Genomic DNA, 16489 nt, shown 5'->3' with positions numbered 1-16489 from the left:
GGCTACGGTTATAATCCGTAGCTATAGAAAACACCGTAGCCATAAGTTCCTGGCCTACTTATTTATTATTATTTTATTTTTTACTATTGTAATCCCCATCGCTTTTTGTGGGTCCTATTATGAGGTATGTGTTATATCCAAACCGTCCATATATTCGACGAACTCGTATTAAGGCTTGAGACGAAAAATAAGACAGATCTAGCTATCAAGTGGACCACACTGTAAAAGGCCATGGAGGATTGAACGTCTACCATTGAAACGCTTTTAGGGGTCATAGAAGTTTTGGATTATTATGAAATTTATTTTTCCTCTTCATCCAGGTGGTCTTTGTGACCTTATGAATAGATTATTGGATGGAAAATAAATGTTATGGTGGGCCCTACAAAATTTTTAACTGTGAAAATCAATTTTCCCGTTGCTCTTTGCGGTGTGGTCCAGTAGTTGATCTTTGGATATGATTTTTCTTTTTTGATAATGCTCCCAAATGATCTCGAAATATGGATGAACGTTGTAGATATAATAAATACCTAACTGTGGGGCCCATGTAACTTTGATATCCTTTGAACCGTTCGTACAACTCGGAATTCGAGGAGTGTCAGCGCTCGTCTTCGAGCACCACCGATAAATATGGATGAACGTTGTGGATATAATAAATACGTAACTGTGGGCCCATGTAACTTTGATATCTTTTGAACCGTACGTACAACTCGAGTTCGAGGAGTGTCAGCGCTCGTCTTCGAACACCACCGATCCGCTTGAAGGAAAAAGCAGGGGGCATTTTCGACCTTTGGCAAGCCATCCGTACAGCTGGGGTTTATTTTTGCAAGGTAAGATAAGGTGGGCTTGGTCTCGTAATGGGCCATAAATGGGTCGTACAGTCACAAATTTCTCAGAACCTAATCAAAGCATGTCACAGGCCTTGGATTAATGGGAAGTGTCTAGCTAGCTAGGCTCTTAAATCCCTAATAAGTATCGGAGCACCAATGTTCATAACGGCCTCATTGGTGGGCCATCAAATGTACGTTCAAAAGACAAGTAAACCATCTCAGATTCTCAATCCAACAAACGAATATGCCTGTTAATCAGAAACTAGGGATATCCAATCAGTATCATTTTGGGGCCGACCATCTGAATTGGATCCACTAATTTGGAAGGCATGGATTGGGCACGTGTTTACAATGTGGGCAAGAGCAACCAAAACATTTTCTCATTTATTCACGTGGCAATGCCAAATCACAAGTCAAATGATTTTTAGCATAGGGTCCACAACCACAGACGCATCAATGGACTCATTAATGAACAAAACACCTTCAATCAACTCATTAATGACCAAAACACCTGCATCAATTGAATTAAATGGCCAATACATCTATCTACTTACTGTTTTGTAGGTAGACTATCACAACAAGAATAATGTGAGAGCAGCTACTTTCTCATTCACATATCAAAACTCCATATAAGAAATTTGGATGTCCACATGGTCAAAGCTATATAAGCAAATTAATAACAACCTTACTTTTAAACAAGAACTGGCCTGGTTAACATCTTGGAATAATAATTGAATTATTTTCATCATAGGCGCTAAACTGCTTCATGGTTCAAGATATGGATGGTACACTCGGCATTAAAAATGTGTCGGTGTGGATCACATCGGAACAATACTGTATACAAACACGCCATCATAGTAAAAGTCCGTCATCTCACCAGATAGCAATGAATCCCACTTTTGGACCATTTCAGAGCAATCGCTCCAACATGGCCCCGAACCGACCATATTCAAATACCCTAACACTCAAAACCATTCCAAAACACAAACAAGGCACATCAATAGCCAAATCCAATCATGTACAACACCACATTTTCTATTAGTATCCATATCTGCAATAACACAAACGTCATTTCTCTCACTCATTTATACAAAGAAAAAGGAAGGAAGGTTTAGTCGTGTTTATGACTCTACATATATAAAGTACTATGAACACAAGGACAACACGAAAACAGTGGGAAAAAGAAAGAGGAAGTGGTACTATTTCTACAATTTGAAGTGATGCAACCAGTTCAATGATAAATAGATCGTCCAACTAGTGCAATTTTCGTACAAGATCAACTCATAAAATCTTGTTTATTAGATGAGCTGCTATAGACAGTGTAGTGTGTGTGACTGATCTAGGGTTTAATTCCTGGTAGCGTTACCTTTCAAAAAACACAATCCGACCAATAAAAATGGTTGCCCTGGCATGCCAAACACTTGGTGCAAAATCAAGCTTGCAAGCCAGAAAACAATGGACAGGTGCCAATATGATACGAGCGACCCAACTGATGAGTGGTTTGATCAACATTCATGGTGGGGCCAACATGCTGGACAGATTGGATGTCATGAACCTATGACACAGGCAACAGTGCACTAGTTGGACGATCCACTTACCGGTCCAACTAGTTGTATTTGAGACCTCTGTATGTATACTATCATTTTTTCACTCCTCTTATCACCTTAGGAGAGAAGATCACCTAATTCTTTTAGAAACTAATCTAAATAACTAAATATATATACCTAGTAGAGAAATAGAAAATCTAAATTGGAAAAAAGCAGCAATATTTCCTCCTGAGCTTCGCTATCCTAGCAGCAGTCTTCCTTTCCCCCGGGCCATGATGTGAAGTCCCGCCTCGCGGATTTGTAGGACCTTCATTTGCCATATTCCGCTTGGGCCCACGATTTGGGGCCTTCAGATTGGGTTGTGGTTCAAGAGAAGCAGTACTGGGCAGAGGAGCATCTGCGACCCTCAATCTTTTGGGCATTGTGGCAGAAGCCACAGTTTCTTTGGTCTGCGGGTTGTTGTTGCTGTGCAGGGAGCCTGAGGGCAACATAGATGCATTGTTCTGAGTAAAAACGATGGTAGCTATGACACGTATCAAAGAGTATATGACAAAAATGGAACAGAAGGAATGATAAGATGCATTTGCACATGCCCATGCCCAAAAGGCACATGAAACCAGTGACATAAAGGTGATGGCATGTTTTCAGAAAAAGGATTTGCGAGATGCAGAGGTGGGCATATACCTGAGCAAGAAGGGCTAAGGTGACTGCAGGAGGATAGATTGAAGAGGAGACTCATGTCACACATGCAAAATCAAGGCCATTCATCAACTGGGCCACCCATGCCACAAACATGCACTGGCCCATTAATTAGGCTGGTGTACCCATCAGGGCAGACCTCACATGCACACTGAATTTAGACCTTTAGCCATTCCTTACATAGCCAGCCATTTTAGTCGAACACATGTATGTTGACCACTTCATAAGTGGACCAGTTGGCATGTTGTTGGACCCCGCCTAATGAATGGCCTGGATCTTTCACAAAACATGCCAGGTTGGTGTGTGCGCCACAAATTCTCTTTGGTCTATCATGGCTGCAACACTTCCACGTGTTTCTAGGAGGAGGCGAGGCATATACCTGAAGGTGGTGGCTGTATAACCATCCGATGCGATCCCTGAGATACAGAGACATTGAATCTGCAATCAGCATGCCATTGCTCCATGTTTGGGACACCTGCGGTCGTATTTCCAGTCTCTGGATCAAACATCAGGCCCCCTGAATTGAAGCACTCATCCGAAGTCATGGATGCAATGCATGTGCTGTCTGAAATGGAAGAAGGTGTCAGAAGATCGTTCACTTCCAAATAATTTCCTGTCAAAAGATCGTCTTCAGGATGGTATTCCCCATGCTCCCTCCTAACAACCTAAACAAGGGAAAAAAATAAAATTGAAAAGAATATAATTCACCATTCAGTTCAAGGTTCAAAATATCATCAAAATAGACGTCGCTCTGTGAATTTATTGTCATACACTCCAATTAGTTAGATAGCTTCCGATACTATCAACATTGGTACAATATTGAATTGCATTAAAATCATTTGGGAAGAATGCATCAGCGATAGATTCAGGTGGTACATTGTATCGGAGTTTATCGGCAATACAAATGATCCTTTAACATATCTTCGTTGCAATGGGAATGCTTGTACCGTATCTCCAGCAGAACTCATTGCAAAATGTTCCTGATACAATTTTTGATTCATGCTGATGCTTAGAACCTTTATTCAGTTTTAAGCACATTTGCATGTTTTAAGCTTTGCTTCTGATGTGAGTATAATGCATGCACCTGCCCAACAAAACCCACTTGCAGAGGCTGAGAAATACCCCTGATTTCACAAATGGCCATAGTACCCTAGTACCCTGTATTTCAAATAACAACTCTCCCATCTCACAAACTAGTATAATTCATGACATGGAATGAAGAGAAGTATATGCCTTAAATGGACAATGAAGTTTTAAGAAAGAAAAGGTTGAATTACAAGAACAATTGGAAAAGAAAGTTAAAAAATGAAACCCCTAACAAAAAGAAAAAAAAGGAGGGGCATGCATAAGGACCCTATTCAATGATGGCCTACAAGCTCTGAATTCTCCGGGTTATTTTGGTCAATTGCAAAACATCCCAATATGCTAGGATAGAAACTGTGACACAGATCAAGCACCATCACCTCAACTAACAGATACACTATGCTCCTAGGATTCATGTGGAAATAATAATAATAATAATAATAATACTCGAAATTCAAATTCTACCTGGGAACTGTTTGTGGTTTCGTTTTCTTCAGCTTCCAACAAATTCATCAATACTTGTTGGATGTCGATGTCAGTATCATCTTGGTTGTGTGGTTCTGGCTCTACATTGTTCAGACTTCGACCATCATCCAAAAAAACTCTGCATAATGAACTGGAACCCTGCTAGTGTTCCACCAAAAAAGTAAGTTTATTATTAATCTGTGTTGATGGTAATGATAAGGGGAATCATCAAACAGAAAGAAGATTAAGACTTTATACGTTTGGTTCCATCGTGTATGCATGCATAACCCAAGCAGTTCCATATCCATTGGGAGCTTGTCCAGTATAGAATTTCAAAGTAGTCCTCGAACCTACAGTAGGAGAATTCTTCGATATTATTGGGTCTTGCCTCATGAGCTTCCAGTATCCCCCCTGTGCTTCAACTCCCTCCTCCAAATTGCAAAGGAACAACATATTCGCTGCACGCACCATTCATCTCCATGAACTTATTTACTGTCTAATCTATTTAGTTACATACATGACTCAAAGCCATGACACAAACAGAATAAAATAAAATTTCTAGAACTACTAGACCAAGTAGGAATGGTTTGTGCAAATAGATTTGTTCAAAATCTATTCGTATTTAAATCAGTGTTGGAATTCACAAGGCTTGATCATATAAAGCTATGCACTAGGTAGCTTATTCTATTTAACTCTGAATTTAGGAGTAAAAAACTCCTTGACAACAAAGAACTGTGGCAGAATAGCATACTAAAGGGATAAGAGTCAGTAATGCATTAATATGAGATAAAACTGATCCTTACGAGGCAAATTTTCGGGTGCAACAGTTTGAGGATTCAGATCTATAATCACGTTATGAGGGCGAGCATCCCCATGTTCGATACTCTTCAAATGCATCATCATATCCGCATCATCTGCATCTAAATCGATATAAGGTGGAGAGACAAGTGCCAGCGGACTCATGCTGACCAGATATTGAGAATCAGATCAGGAATTGACACCTTCAAGGGAAGTTCAAGACTCAAAAAGTTAGACCAGAAACGATCCAGAACAACTTCATACCAGCAGAGAATGTAAAAAAATGGCATCTCAAATCTCAATTCACAGGCTTTCAATACATCGGTGAAGAAATTGGAAGAAAAAAACAGAAGACAGACAAAAGGGGAAAAAATATACAAAGGCAGATAAATGGTAAAAAGAAAAAACCACAAAGGGCCTTTGTACTTCTACTTTTTCGCGTCAAAACACATTTATGCATCAAAACATCACATCTTCTCACCAAAAAAGAAATGACTAGATAGCATACCTCGAACCTTGCGGACTGAGAGCCTAGTGGGTGGAATTTCCATGAGATCCACTCCATCCATCAGGTGCGCTGCATCATGTTCACCTTGCGGCCCAAATATCATGACCAGAAGGAATTCAGGTAGAGGTGGGCCACACCCTAGGAAAAAGTTGGGATGGGTGGGATGCCCACCATTACTTTTGCATAGGTCCCACTGCGGTGTTTGTATGCCATCCGATCCATCCATCTGATGTGCCTCATCAGGTACAAAGAATTATCCAAAAATCATAGTATTCCAAAACTCAGGTGGGCCATACCACATGAATGTTTTTAGGTATAATTTATGGGGTGACATGGTGACCCACCCTGAATAGAATCCTCCTGATTTTTAGAGGATAAAAGGCCAAATAAAGGGAGACGTACCTGATGGATGGTGTAGGTATCCTGCATGTCAAGTTATTACCCACCTGATAGATACCCACATGAGGTATGCAAGAGTTTTCCAAATAACTAACTTCAAATAGCATTCAGCTATTTTTGGAATAGAGGCAAATGCAACAACTACGGTAAGCTAGAAAAAAGAAGCCTAAAGACATGAAACTGTATTTACAATCTATAGCAAGTGGAGGAAAAAATGCAGTTTCTTTGTAACTTACCGTGGCAATCAACATCTCTGTGCATTGCCTGATTTGGGTTTTCCCCAATTTTGCATCGGAGCATGCAGGTGATCAGGCAACCATGCCTGACGCACAGTTCTCTTATAATGAACTGCCATTGCATGTGATTATCGTATGGGGAAAAAGACATAAAGAAAATAACAAGAAAATACAACAACCAGATTCTCGAAGCACATGATTTCAAAAAGGTCGTTAAAATGAAGAATGTTGAAAAAAGAAAACCATATACTAACCTACACCCAAATTCCAAATTTGTGTAAGAAAGAAAGAACTTCATGCTTGAAACCACAAATTAACCTTAGAATTTTTTATTTTTTAAAAAATAAAACCTTGTTGAAAACAGTATCAAAAGATCAGTAAGGTGACACAGTCGACAAAAGAATCAAAGACAGCAAGGAAATGGATTTCATGTCAACCACTGATACTAGAACACAAATGTTGATTCAATAGGAACAAAAAAGAAAAGAAAAAACTACCATCCTTTGAAGTTCTAGAGAGGACAGACACCTGCTGTAAGAATACATTGGAATGGCCCAGATTCGGAAGATGAAATATAATAACATTTCCAGGGAGAACAATATTAATCAGTAATCATCTAAGAAATCAGTTCGGAATGGAAGATTTGCAGAAAGTATGAACTGGAATTCAAATAGAATTTCCAAAATTTTGAAATCAGGGACGGAAATGAACAGAATTGGACAACCAAGAAATCAATGTAAGTGTTCGAGAGCAGGTTCCTGGATCCTGTCGAGAATTCTTTTTAAAAAGAAACCCAAGGATCTACAATTCAAATACCAAATTCACCAAACTTTCTTCTTTTAAAAATAAAATATACAAAATAAAAGATAGAAAGAAAAGAAAAGAAAAAAAAAGATTCAAGAAAGAATGCTTCAAAATTCATCAAAAAAGAATCTTTTAAAAACAAAAAATTCATCAAAGAAATACTGAAAAAACACCTCTGAAAGAATCACTCAAGACAAACCTAAGATCTTCAAAGAACTGAAAAGCACCTCTGAAAGAATCACTCAAGACAAACCTAAGATCTTCAAAGAACTGAAAAGCACCTCTGAAAGAATCACTCAAGACAAACGTAAGATCTTCAAAGAACTGAAACAATAATCGACTGAAAAGAGAAACCTAAAACACAGATTTTTCAAATCTATAAAACCAGAATTTGGACAAAACCATCTCAACCAAATACAGAAATGAACTTGAAACAGCAGAATTCTACGATGGCAGAAAATAGAAATTCAATTCTAGAGAAGATTCTTCAAATCTTCACAGAATTCAAATAATTGAAAACAGGGAACCCAAAATCTAAACAGAACTTCAGATCCCTTCAAATCCAGAGGTCCAAATACACCTAAAAGTGGGCTAATTGGGTCAATTCGAATCCTGGATTCAACAGAAAAAGATTTAAAAAGCAAAAGGAGAACAAAATTCTTCAGTAATCGTCTAAGAAATCAAATTCAGAATGGAAAATTTGCAGAAATTTTGAAATCGAAGATGGAAATGAACAGAATTCGATGACCGAGAAATCAATCCAAGGGAGACCAGATTCCTGGATCCTTTCGAGAATTCTTTTCAAAAAAAACTCAAGGATCTACAATTCAAATACCAAATTCGCTACATTTTCTTCTTTTAAAAATAAAATATACAAATATAAAAAGAAGGAAAAAAAAAAAGATTCAAGAAAACATGCCTCAAATTCATCAAAGAAATACTAAAACAGCACCTCTGACAGAATCGCTCAAGACAAACTTAAGATCTTCAAAGAACTAAAACAATAAACGAATGAAAAGAGAAACCTAAAACGAAGAATTTTCAAATCCATAGAACCAAAATTTGGATAATACCATCCAAACAGTATCCCGAAACGAACTCAAAACAGCAGAATTCTACGGCAGCAGAGAATAGAAATTCAATTCTAGAGAAGATTCTTCAAATCTTTACAGAATTCAAACAGTTAAAACGAGGGGAGAAACCCTAAAATCCCAAAATCTAAATAGAATTTCAGATGGCTTCAAACCCAAAGCTAGAAATTGAAATAAAAATAGACAAATCCGGTCGTTCAAAATTTGAATTCAACAGAGAGAGAGAGAAAATCGAGAAAACGAGAAATCAAGAATAAATGCTTCGAAATTCATAAAAAAATCGAACATTTTCTGATCGGATATCTGACCTCTGAAGGGGAGGGAGGAGTTTCGGTCGCTCCTCGTTCTTCTCTTTTTTCTCACCCCCTCAGCTCTCTTCCTCTCACTCTAAAATTGAAATGGCTGGCGAAGGCGGGTTTTATAAGCTGGTTGACCATGGTTAGGATTTCTAACCCGCCCACAGTTAGCAGGGGGCGTACACGTGGCGAGCTAACAGTGGCTAAGTTATGCTGCTCTTGGGAGACGCGGATTTCGTGCAAAAGCTTTCGCAGGAAGTTCCAGCACTGGGATGCCAAGTGAGGCCCACTGTTATTTTTTTTTACAAATCCATCCTGTTTATCCGTTTTTTGAGGTCATTTTAGTACATGCATATGAAAATGAGGTGGATCTAAAATTAAAATGAGCTACACGATAGGAAGCAGTGGGGATTCAATGACCACAGTTGAAACATTTATATATGGTCACAAAAGTTACCTATCAAGATAATTTTTTCATTTTTTCACCTCATCCTAGTATTAATTATTTTATAAACGGTTTGGATGGCATATAAACATCAAGGCGGAGCCCAAGAAGGTTTCAACGGTAAGGAACTTTTTCTCCAATTCTACCTCTCATGTGGCCTACTTGAGTCTTAGATTCATATCAATTTTTGTTGCTGTCTTAAAATAACCTTGCAAAATGGATGAATGGAGTAGATTTCTAACAAACATCAAGACGAGCCCTAACTCGCATCTCCATAGTGGATGCATTTGGTGACGCGAATTTCCCTCGAAAGACTTGCGTGAGAAGTTTCGGTGTAAGGATGCTGGCCATTACTTCCGTGTGGCCCACTTTAGTTTTGGATTCACATCAAATTTTTTATCACATGCCTTAAGATGGAATGGATGGACGGAGTGGATTTCTCACAAACATCGCAGTGGCCCCACCCACCATCTTTGCACAGGAACTTTCTGTGAAAGCCTTTGGCGGGAAATCCCCACGTCCCCCTTTTGTGGCCACACTTCGGATTTGATAATTTCGTGGAAGCTCCCCGCGACGAGGAGCTCGAAGCGTTCAAGTGCACTCGAGCACTGTTGCGTGCAACAACTTGTTACGCGCAGAGACAGTGTAAAACAAACTATGTTATGCCTACAGTCCATTTAAGATCGACTCCGTTCATCAGTTTTCCCAGCGTATATGAGGATATGATCCTAAAAATGAGAAAGATTCAAAACTCATATGGGCTACACCATAGAAACAGTGGAATTGAGCTATTGTGGTCCACAAAAGATTATTATCAGTATAATATTTATCATTTCGTTTCATCCTTGTGGGAATCAGGATATGAACAGGTCGGATGATATATAAACATCATGGTGGGCCTAAATAGCAGTTCGATGGTGGTCATTCAATCCTCACCTTTTCCTATGGTGTGGTCCACTTGAGTTTTATATATGTATAATTTTTTGAGTAACATTCTAATATGATTTGTAGAAACTGATGGAGGGACTAGATGTCACAGGGACATCGCGGTGGGCCTCGAGAGAGTTTTGTGCTACCGGGCTCCGTCTAACAGGTCGTTACACGCAAATCGCGTGCATATTATATGGTATTCGCGGATCGCACTTGCGGGCTTGGAAGCCGTGTCGAATGCCCAATCTAGTCATCGTGGTGGGCCCCACCGGTTAGATTGTTTCTTCGAGTTATCAGGACCGTCAAATAATCTTTTGCGTACCGATTTAAATTGGATGGAAACTGCTGCTCCATTTTCATCTTAGATTCCACACGTATAACCACCTGGTGGAAATGGGCACTTTTCCTGAACAACGAATTTTCCTGGGGTTCGATGCAATGAACCGATCAGATAATCCACACGTATGCCACGTCATAACGTGCGACCGGTAGAGTTGCACGGAGGCCAGTTGTCAGTAACCCTTGAATCACCTTACGAACGGGTTGGATGGCATGTGATGATCACGGATTGCACTTGTCTTTTGCGTCCCACCATTTCTATTGGTGTGGCCCACTTGGCTTTTGGATCTGGATATTTTAGGTTGACATCTTAAAATGATCTGAAGATGGATGGATGGATGGACCGGATGTCACACGGACATACTGGTGGGCCCACGGCATCTTGTCACCGGCGTTTCACGCAGCACGCGTACGTATTGCACTTGTCAAGGATACAGCCTACTGACGTGTCGGTCGTTTATGTCACCAGAGAGGGAGATTCAATGAACGTGGATCAGCTGCGAGACCGGATCCAGCAAGTGGGTGCGACCCTGACTGTGGGGCCACCTCGTTGTGTTTTTTGTATATCCACGCTGTTCATCCGTTTTTTCAGCTTATTTTACGGAATGTTCTCTGAAATGAAGCAGGTAAATATCTTAGGTGGGTCACAAAGTAGGGATTAAATTCCTACCATTAAAAACTTCTTAGGGTACACGAAACTTTTGGATCAAGCTGATAGTTGTGTTCTCCCTTCATCCGAATCCATGTGAACTTATCAACATATTGATGGTAAATAAACATTACAGTGGGCCATAGAAAGTTTTTTATGGTGGGCGTTCAATGGCCACTATTTCCTATGGTGTGGTCCATTTGAGACTTATATCTGCTTCATTTTTGGTACTATGCCCTAAAATAAGATGAAAAAACGGATGGACGGAGTGGATACACAACGAATGGTTCCATGTTCAGGATCACACCCACGTGGCTGGGTCGCATCTAACCCGCGTACGATATGAGTCAGGATACCGTATCATTAGTTACCGAGATTTTGGATCCAGAAAGAAACGGGTCGTGTCCTTTGTAGATCTTGCGAGGAAAACAATGCAGTGTCGGAACAACTGTCAATATATCGTTTCGAGATGACGGAATATTCGGCTTTAAATGCTCGTCTCGAGATCTCGCAACTGACGTGGCGCGGAGTCAGATGTGAGAGTGGGAATGCAAGACTGGGTTCCGATACTCCGTCAGAGTGTGTTGGAAGATACGCACGTTCTTCGAAATTACTTCGAACATGCATACGTGGCATACAATGAAGTGAATTAAACCACTCGAAGTATGGGTTCACAGTTAGTTGTATCACGAAATAAAAATTGTGCTTATCTGATGATCTGACTGTGTGGGTTGACATTGTTTTAACGGTGAAGAATGAAAACTATCTAAGTGTCCACAAATCAAAAGTCAGATTCTTGAAATATTTGATTTTGGGATTTCGATTTTTGGAAGTAGTTGATTCGACAGTTGATTTTTTTGAGTTAACCTGTGCCACTCGAAGAATGTTGAGTGCATGCGTACTGAGAGGTATACTCTGCCGGAGTATCAAATAACTCCGTCGTCACCTGGTTCCTGTTGTTATCATTGCTTCGACGCGATGTTTCGGAAAATTTTGTACATCGCTCGAATAATATGCGGATATAGACCATTCTTCTAATATGTACTTTTATAATTGACTGTTTTTATTATATAGTTGTACTAAACGGAGTAGTTATCTTTTTTAATGGTGAAAACGAGTATATATACAGAAAAAGAAGTTGGAGGATATGATTTATCCTTTTGGTATTCCTTTAGATCAAGATTCTAAAAGCGGGGTCCACTAGTTTAACGTCTTTTAACGGTAGGATCGAACTGGAAACCTAGGGAGCATTAGATTTTGGGAGATGAACATTTATAGCTAACCCAACGCAACTGATTACAATGACAAATTGCCGGATCCGCTGCAAGGTTTTGTTGTGTAAGCTTAACCTACGACGTGATGGGTGGGGCCCACAGTGATTTTTCACTAACATCCTATCAGACCATCATGTGGGGCCCATCATTTTTTCCTTGAGGCCAAAAACTCAGGCAGATTCAAACTCAACCGGGCCTCACCACATGAAAGAGTTTGAATCGGAACGCCTACCGTTAAAAACCTTCCAGGAGAATCTATTCACCGTAACATGGGAGAAATGCCAAATCATCATGCTCAGAACATAAATAGTGTCCTGAGTACTCTTTCCGCGTAAGTAGGATCACCACTCATGATCCAAACCGTTCATATGGGCTGCTCTGTACGTAGGTGGGGAAGGCCCCTAACACGTTGATCTACCGTCTACATACGGGTATTTTAAAAGGGAATGATCCCATGTTTCATGTTCGAGTTCTGAGGCGGCACACGTGGTGGTGTCTATGTGGAATCCAAACCATACATCTGGTGCCTCCTCATGGCACCGTAAATCCCAAGAATCACAACTAAAAATTAAGATTATTTAATTATCTATCAATCGGATTGGTGGACATTTATTTGGATTGTTAAAATGAAAACATCAAAACAATTATATTTCTACGAGCATAAACTATAAGAGATTAGAATTATTTAAGCACTTTAATACAATAACTTAGCTTGGGTGGCTCTCATATTTTTATTTGTATAATAGAATTTGATTGAACAATATACTACTGTTAAAGATAAATCTGATTATATATACATATGAACATTTAATATGGAGACCTGGATGAGGTCACTGGTGAACAGATACCCTCTTGCGCTGCCTGGTCAGCATACGCAAGGCAGTAACTCATCCAAGTCTCCACATTAAATGGTTATATATATATATATATATATATATATATATATATATATATATATATATATATTACTGGAGAACCAATATTCTCTTGTGCTGCCTGGTCAGCACAGGCAAGGCAGTACCTCATCCAAGTCTCCACATTAAATGCTTAGCTAAATATCTATAACAGATGCCTTGAGGGCAGAAGTTGTGTAGAGCCCTCTTTTTCTATAAACTGGATGTGTGAATTATCAAACAAGACCATCCCTTTATTTCTCTATTGTGAAAGCAAGCCGCATAGAAAACAAAAGATGATAATCATCCAGTCAATGGTCTTCAAAACAATGTTAGAAAATAGCCCTCGCTTGTGTTCGCGTGCCGTCGCATTCCTAATAGCTATTTAAAAATTCAAGGCCACCTTTGAGGGAACCACATTTGCAAAGAGGAAGATATGTGTATATGCATTGAAGGTTTCAAGTCAAACCGGTTGGAGTACCATAGGTTATATTCCATCCGGTGGATAACTTCCAACCTATTAAAAAAAATGCAACATCCAAACCTTCCAATAGGTTATCTCCCACCGTGAGGATCAGCTAGTGTGAAAATCAGCACCGTCTTTTCATTAGAAGGACCAATAATTAAAAATAATGTCTACCATTGAAAATAAGAACACACAACTGCGGTTCACTCAATGAGAGAATGTGGTTGATTTTTACATAAGGTAATCCTCATGATAGGGCCAACCTATTAGATGGGTTGGATGTCGTATGCACTCAAGAGGTTGGAAGTTATCCATTGGGTGGCCCATAACTTTGATTGTATGGTCCACCCGAATAAACAACTTTCAATATATTAGGTGTGTATGACATCCAAGTTATCCGATACATTCTTATTATAATGAAGATCAAGTTGTGGGAAAATCGCCACATTCACACAAAGGTGGGACCCAAATGATCAATGGCCTAGATCAATGATTTAACCATTTTTAGTAGGATCAATATGGGTCATTCGTTTTCTTAGGCTTTTATTGGAGATTAGAATCATCCAACCAAAGTGATATTTCAAAATTGATGTGAAATCAAGAGTGAGACCCACATCATGGATATGGTAGATCAATGACCCAACCTTTTGTGGCATAATAAGTATGCACCATCAATTCTCCTAGACACTGATTGGAAGATTAGGATTACTTAATCAAAATGATTTCTTAGGGGGATGTGCATTCAAGGGTGGAACCCACATGATGCATGTCATAAGATCAATGATGGTAACATTTGTTTGTAACATGATTAATTAATATAGACCATCAATTTCATTAGGCATTAATTTTTTTTCAAATTTGGATTATTCAGGTGAGTTTTCAAGAATACAAACAATCAAGAGTGGAATCCAACTTTATAGTATTATCAACATAGACTATTCATTTCTTTAACCTTGAATAATCATTTAAGATTATCAAATGGAAGTGATTTTTTGAGGGGCATGGACAACCAAGGGTGGGAGCCACATGATCGACATCCTAGGTCAATGATTGGGCATTTGTGATATGAAGTAATATATAGACCATCCATTTCTATAACCATTAAAGGGGCATCAAGAACATCTGAAAAAGTAAATTTTGATATTGATTGCCAATAAAAGGTTGGGACCGTAGATTGGATGGCTTAGATCAATTATCAAACCGATAAATATCGGCGTCCATTTTCACTAATAATTGAATGGGTGGTTAGGAAGTTCGGAATATCTAAGCATTTTAATACCTGGAAATTAAAAAATCCGCGGCTTCTAGATGCTCTTCATACAAACTACTAGGAAGTTTCCTACCTAACACTTCTTAATTTTGACTCAATCAAAATATAGTTAATAACTAAATAACTTAATTAAACTAGGATTTGACAGTAATTCAGAAAGTAAGACAACCATTCCATCATGTCCCATATCCATGGTGGCCCACCATTTGGATGGTTTTGATTAGCACGCAGGTCTTCGATCGGTGGATATCCAACCGTCTTCCATTCACCACCTTTTCACGGCGATGAAATTGGCAAATCATCCGAATCCGAATGAAGAACATTCGTTAGCGTCCACATCAAGGCCCAGTGCAACAGACGTACATGCTGACTTACACATGTACGTCCTTGAATGAAGTTAGAAGATTTCAATGCCTGCCCATGATCCCCCACTCAGAAATGATCTTCTACTACTTTTGGAAGAGTTTATGTGGCCCCCCTCTATTTCTTGGTGAGTACGAAATAATAGCAACTATTCCAGACACGTGGCGGATGGAGGAGGGTACACGTACGTCCATTGGTACTACAACTTGTAGTTATTCTCACAAGCATGACACTTTTTAGAAAATCAGTACAATGTAAAATAGAAAGCCCCACCATGAATATCATCCACCTTTAAAATCTGTGCATTGAGTGAAACTATCGATTGTCATTGAATCTAGATTTGTGGCCCACCTGATTAACGTACTGTCGTGGTTTTTTCTCAAGGTGATCTTCATTGCAAGGCTTACCCATTTCATGGTACCGATGTCCCACACGTGAGGCACGTTCGAGGAAAATGGTTCGCTAGTCAAGAGATTCATGACCTGAAATTCCGGCTCCACACATTAACGAGAAAAGCTCTGATGGACGGTAGAGTATTGTAGATGATATACACAGGCACTTATAAACTAAGAAATTGCTGGTATATAATTAATTCAAACTAAACCGTCTAATTACGGGTCCCAGTCTAGATGTATCCAGAGGTGAATAATCATTACTTATTTGATTCTCTAACTAGAGAATAAGTAGACATTTATTGGACGGCTAAAATGAAAATTATCCAACGATCCTGTTTAAATAAACAAGTGTCCAAGAAGCAAAGGCTAGGATCGTTAAGAGAATCTAATTCTCGGAATGACACTTATTGATATTGGGTTGGATAATTTGGTCGATTTAATTGAATTAATGTATGCCACGTTTACAGTTTTGAGTGCCTGCGTATCAAGCCTCAATAACCCCCGGAGTATCAAATAATTCGCATTGTACACTGTACACATGACATTTGCGTATGATACATCTCCCACACATCCTTACACCCAGCAGTCGTGCCAACTTAAAGAGGGTTACTCATCAGGTGGGACACGTGGACGTTGAATGTGAAGTTGGCAAGTTGTTTTACACCGTCCAATCTTTTCCTATAGATGTGGCCCACCTAAGTGATCTAACTTG

The 16489-nt window shown here is 39.3% G+C and overlaps 1 protein-coding gene across 1 annotated transcript; it reads right to left on the bottom strand.

Annotated features, from left to right (window-relative positions):
- Positions 1–1844: 1844 nt before the first annotated feature.
- LOC131219061 (uncharacterized) lies at positions 1845–7452 on the bottom strand. The gene is made up of 6 exons (XM_058214035.1): positions 5928–7452; positions 5425–5622; positions 4880–5079; positions 4571–4780; positions 3453–3738; positions 1845–2852 (listed from the first exon to the last, which is right to left on the bottom strand). Exons 2-6 carry the CDS (start codon positions 5582–5584, stop codon positions 2572–2574), a joined length of 1137 nt encoding a protein of 378 aa, XP_058070018.1. The 5' UTR covers positions 5585–5622; positions 5928–7452; the 3' UTR covers positions 1845–2571.
- Between the last annotated feature and the right edge of the window lie 9037 nt (positions 7453–16489).

The sequence above is a fragment of the Magnolia sinica genome, chromosome 11 (assembly GCF_029962835.1).
Source record: "Magnolia sinica isolate HGM2019 chromosome 11, MsV1, whole genome shotgun sequence".
In the NCBI taxonomy this organism is placed as follows: Eukaryota; Viridiplantae; Streptophyta; class Magnoliopsida; order Magnoliales; family Magnoliaceae; genus Magnolia; species Magnolia sinica.
The sequence above is the reverse complement of the archived record's forward strand: the minus strand, read 5'-3'. Positions and strand labels throughout refer to the sequence as shown.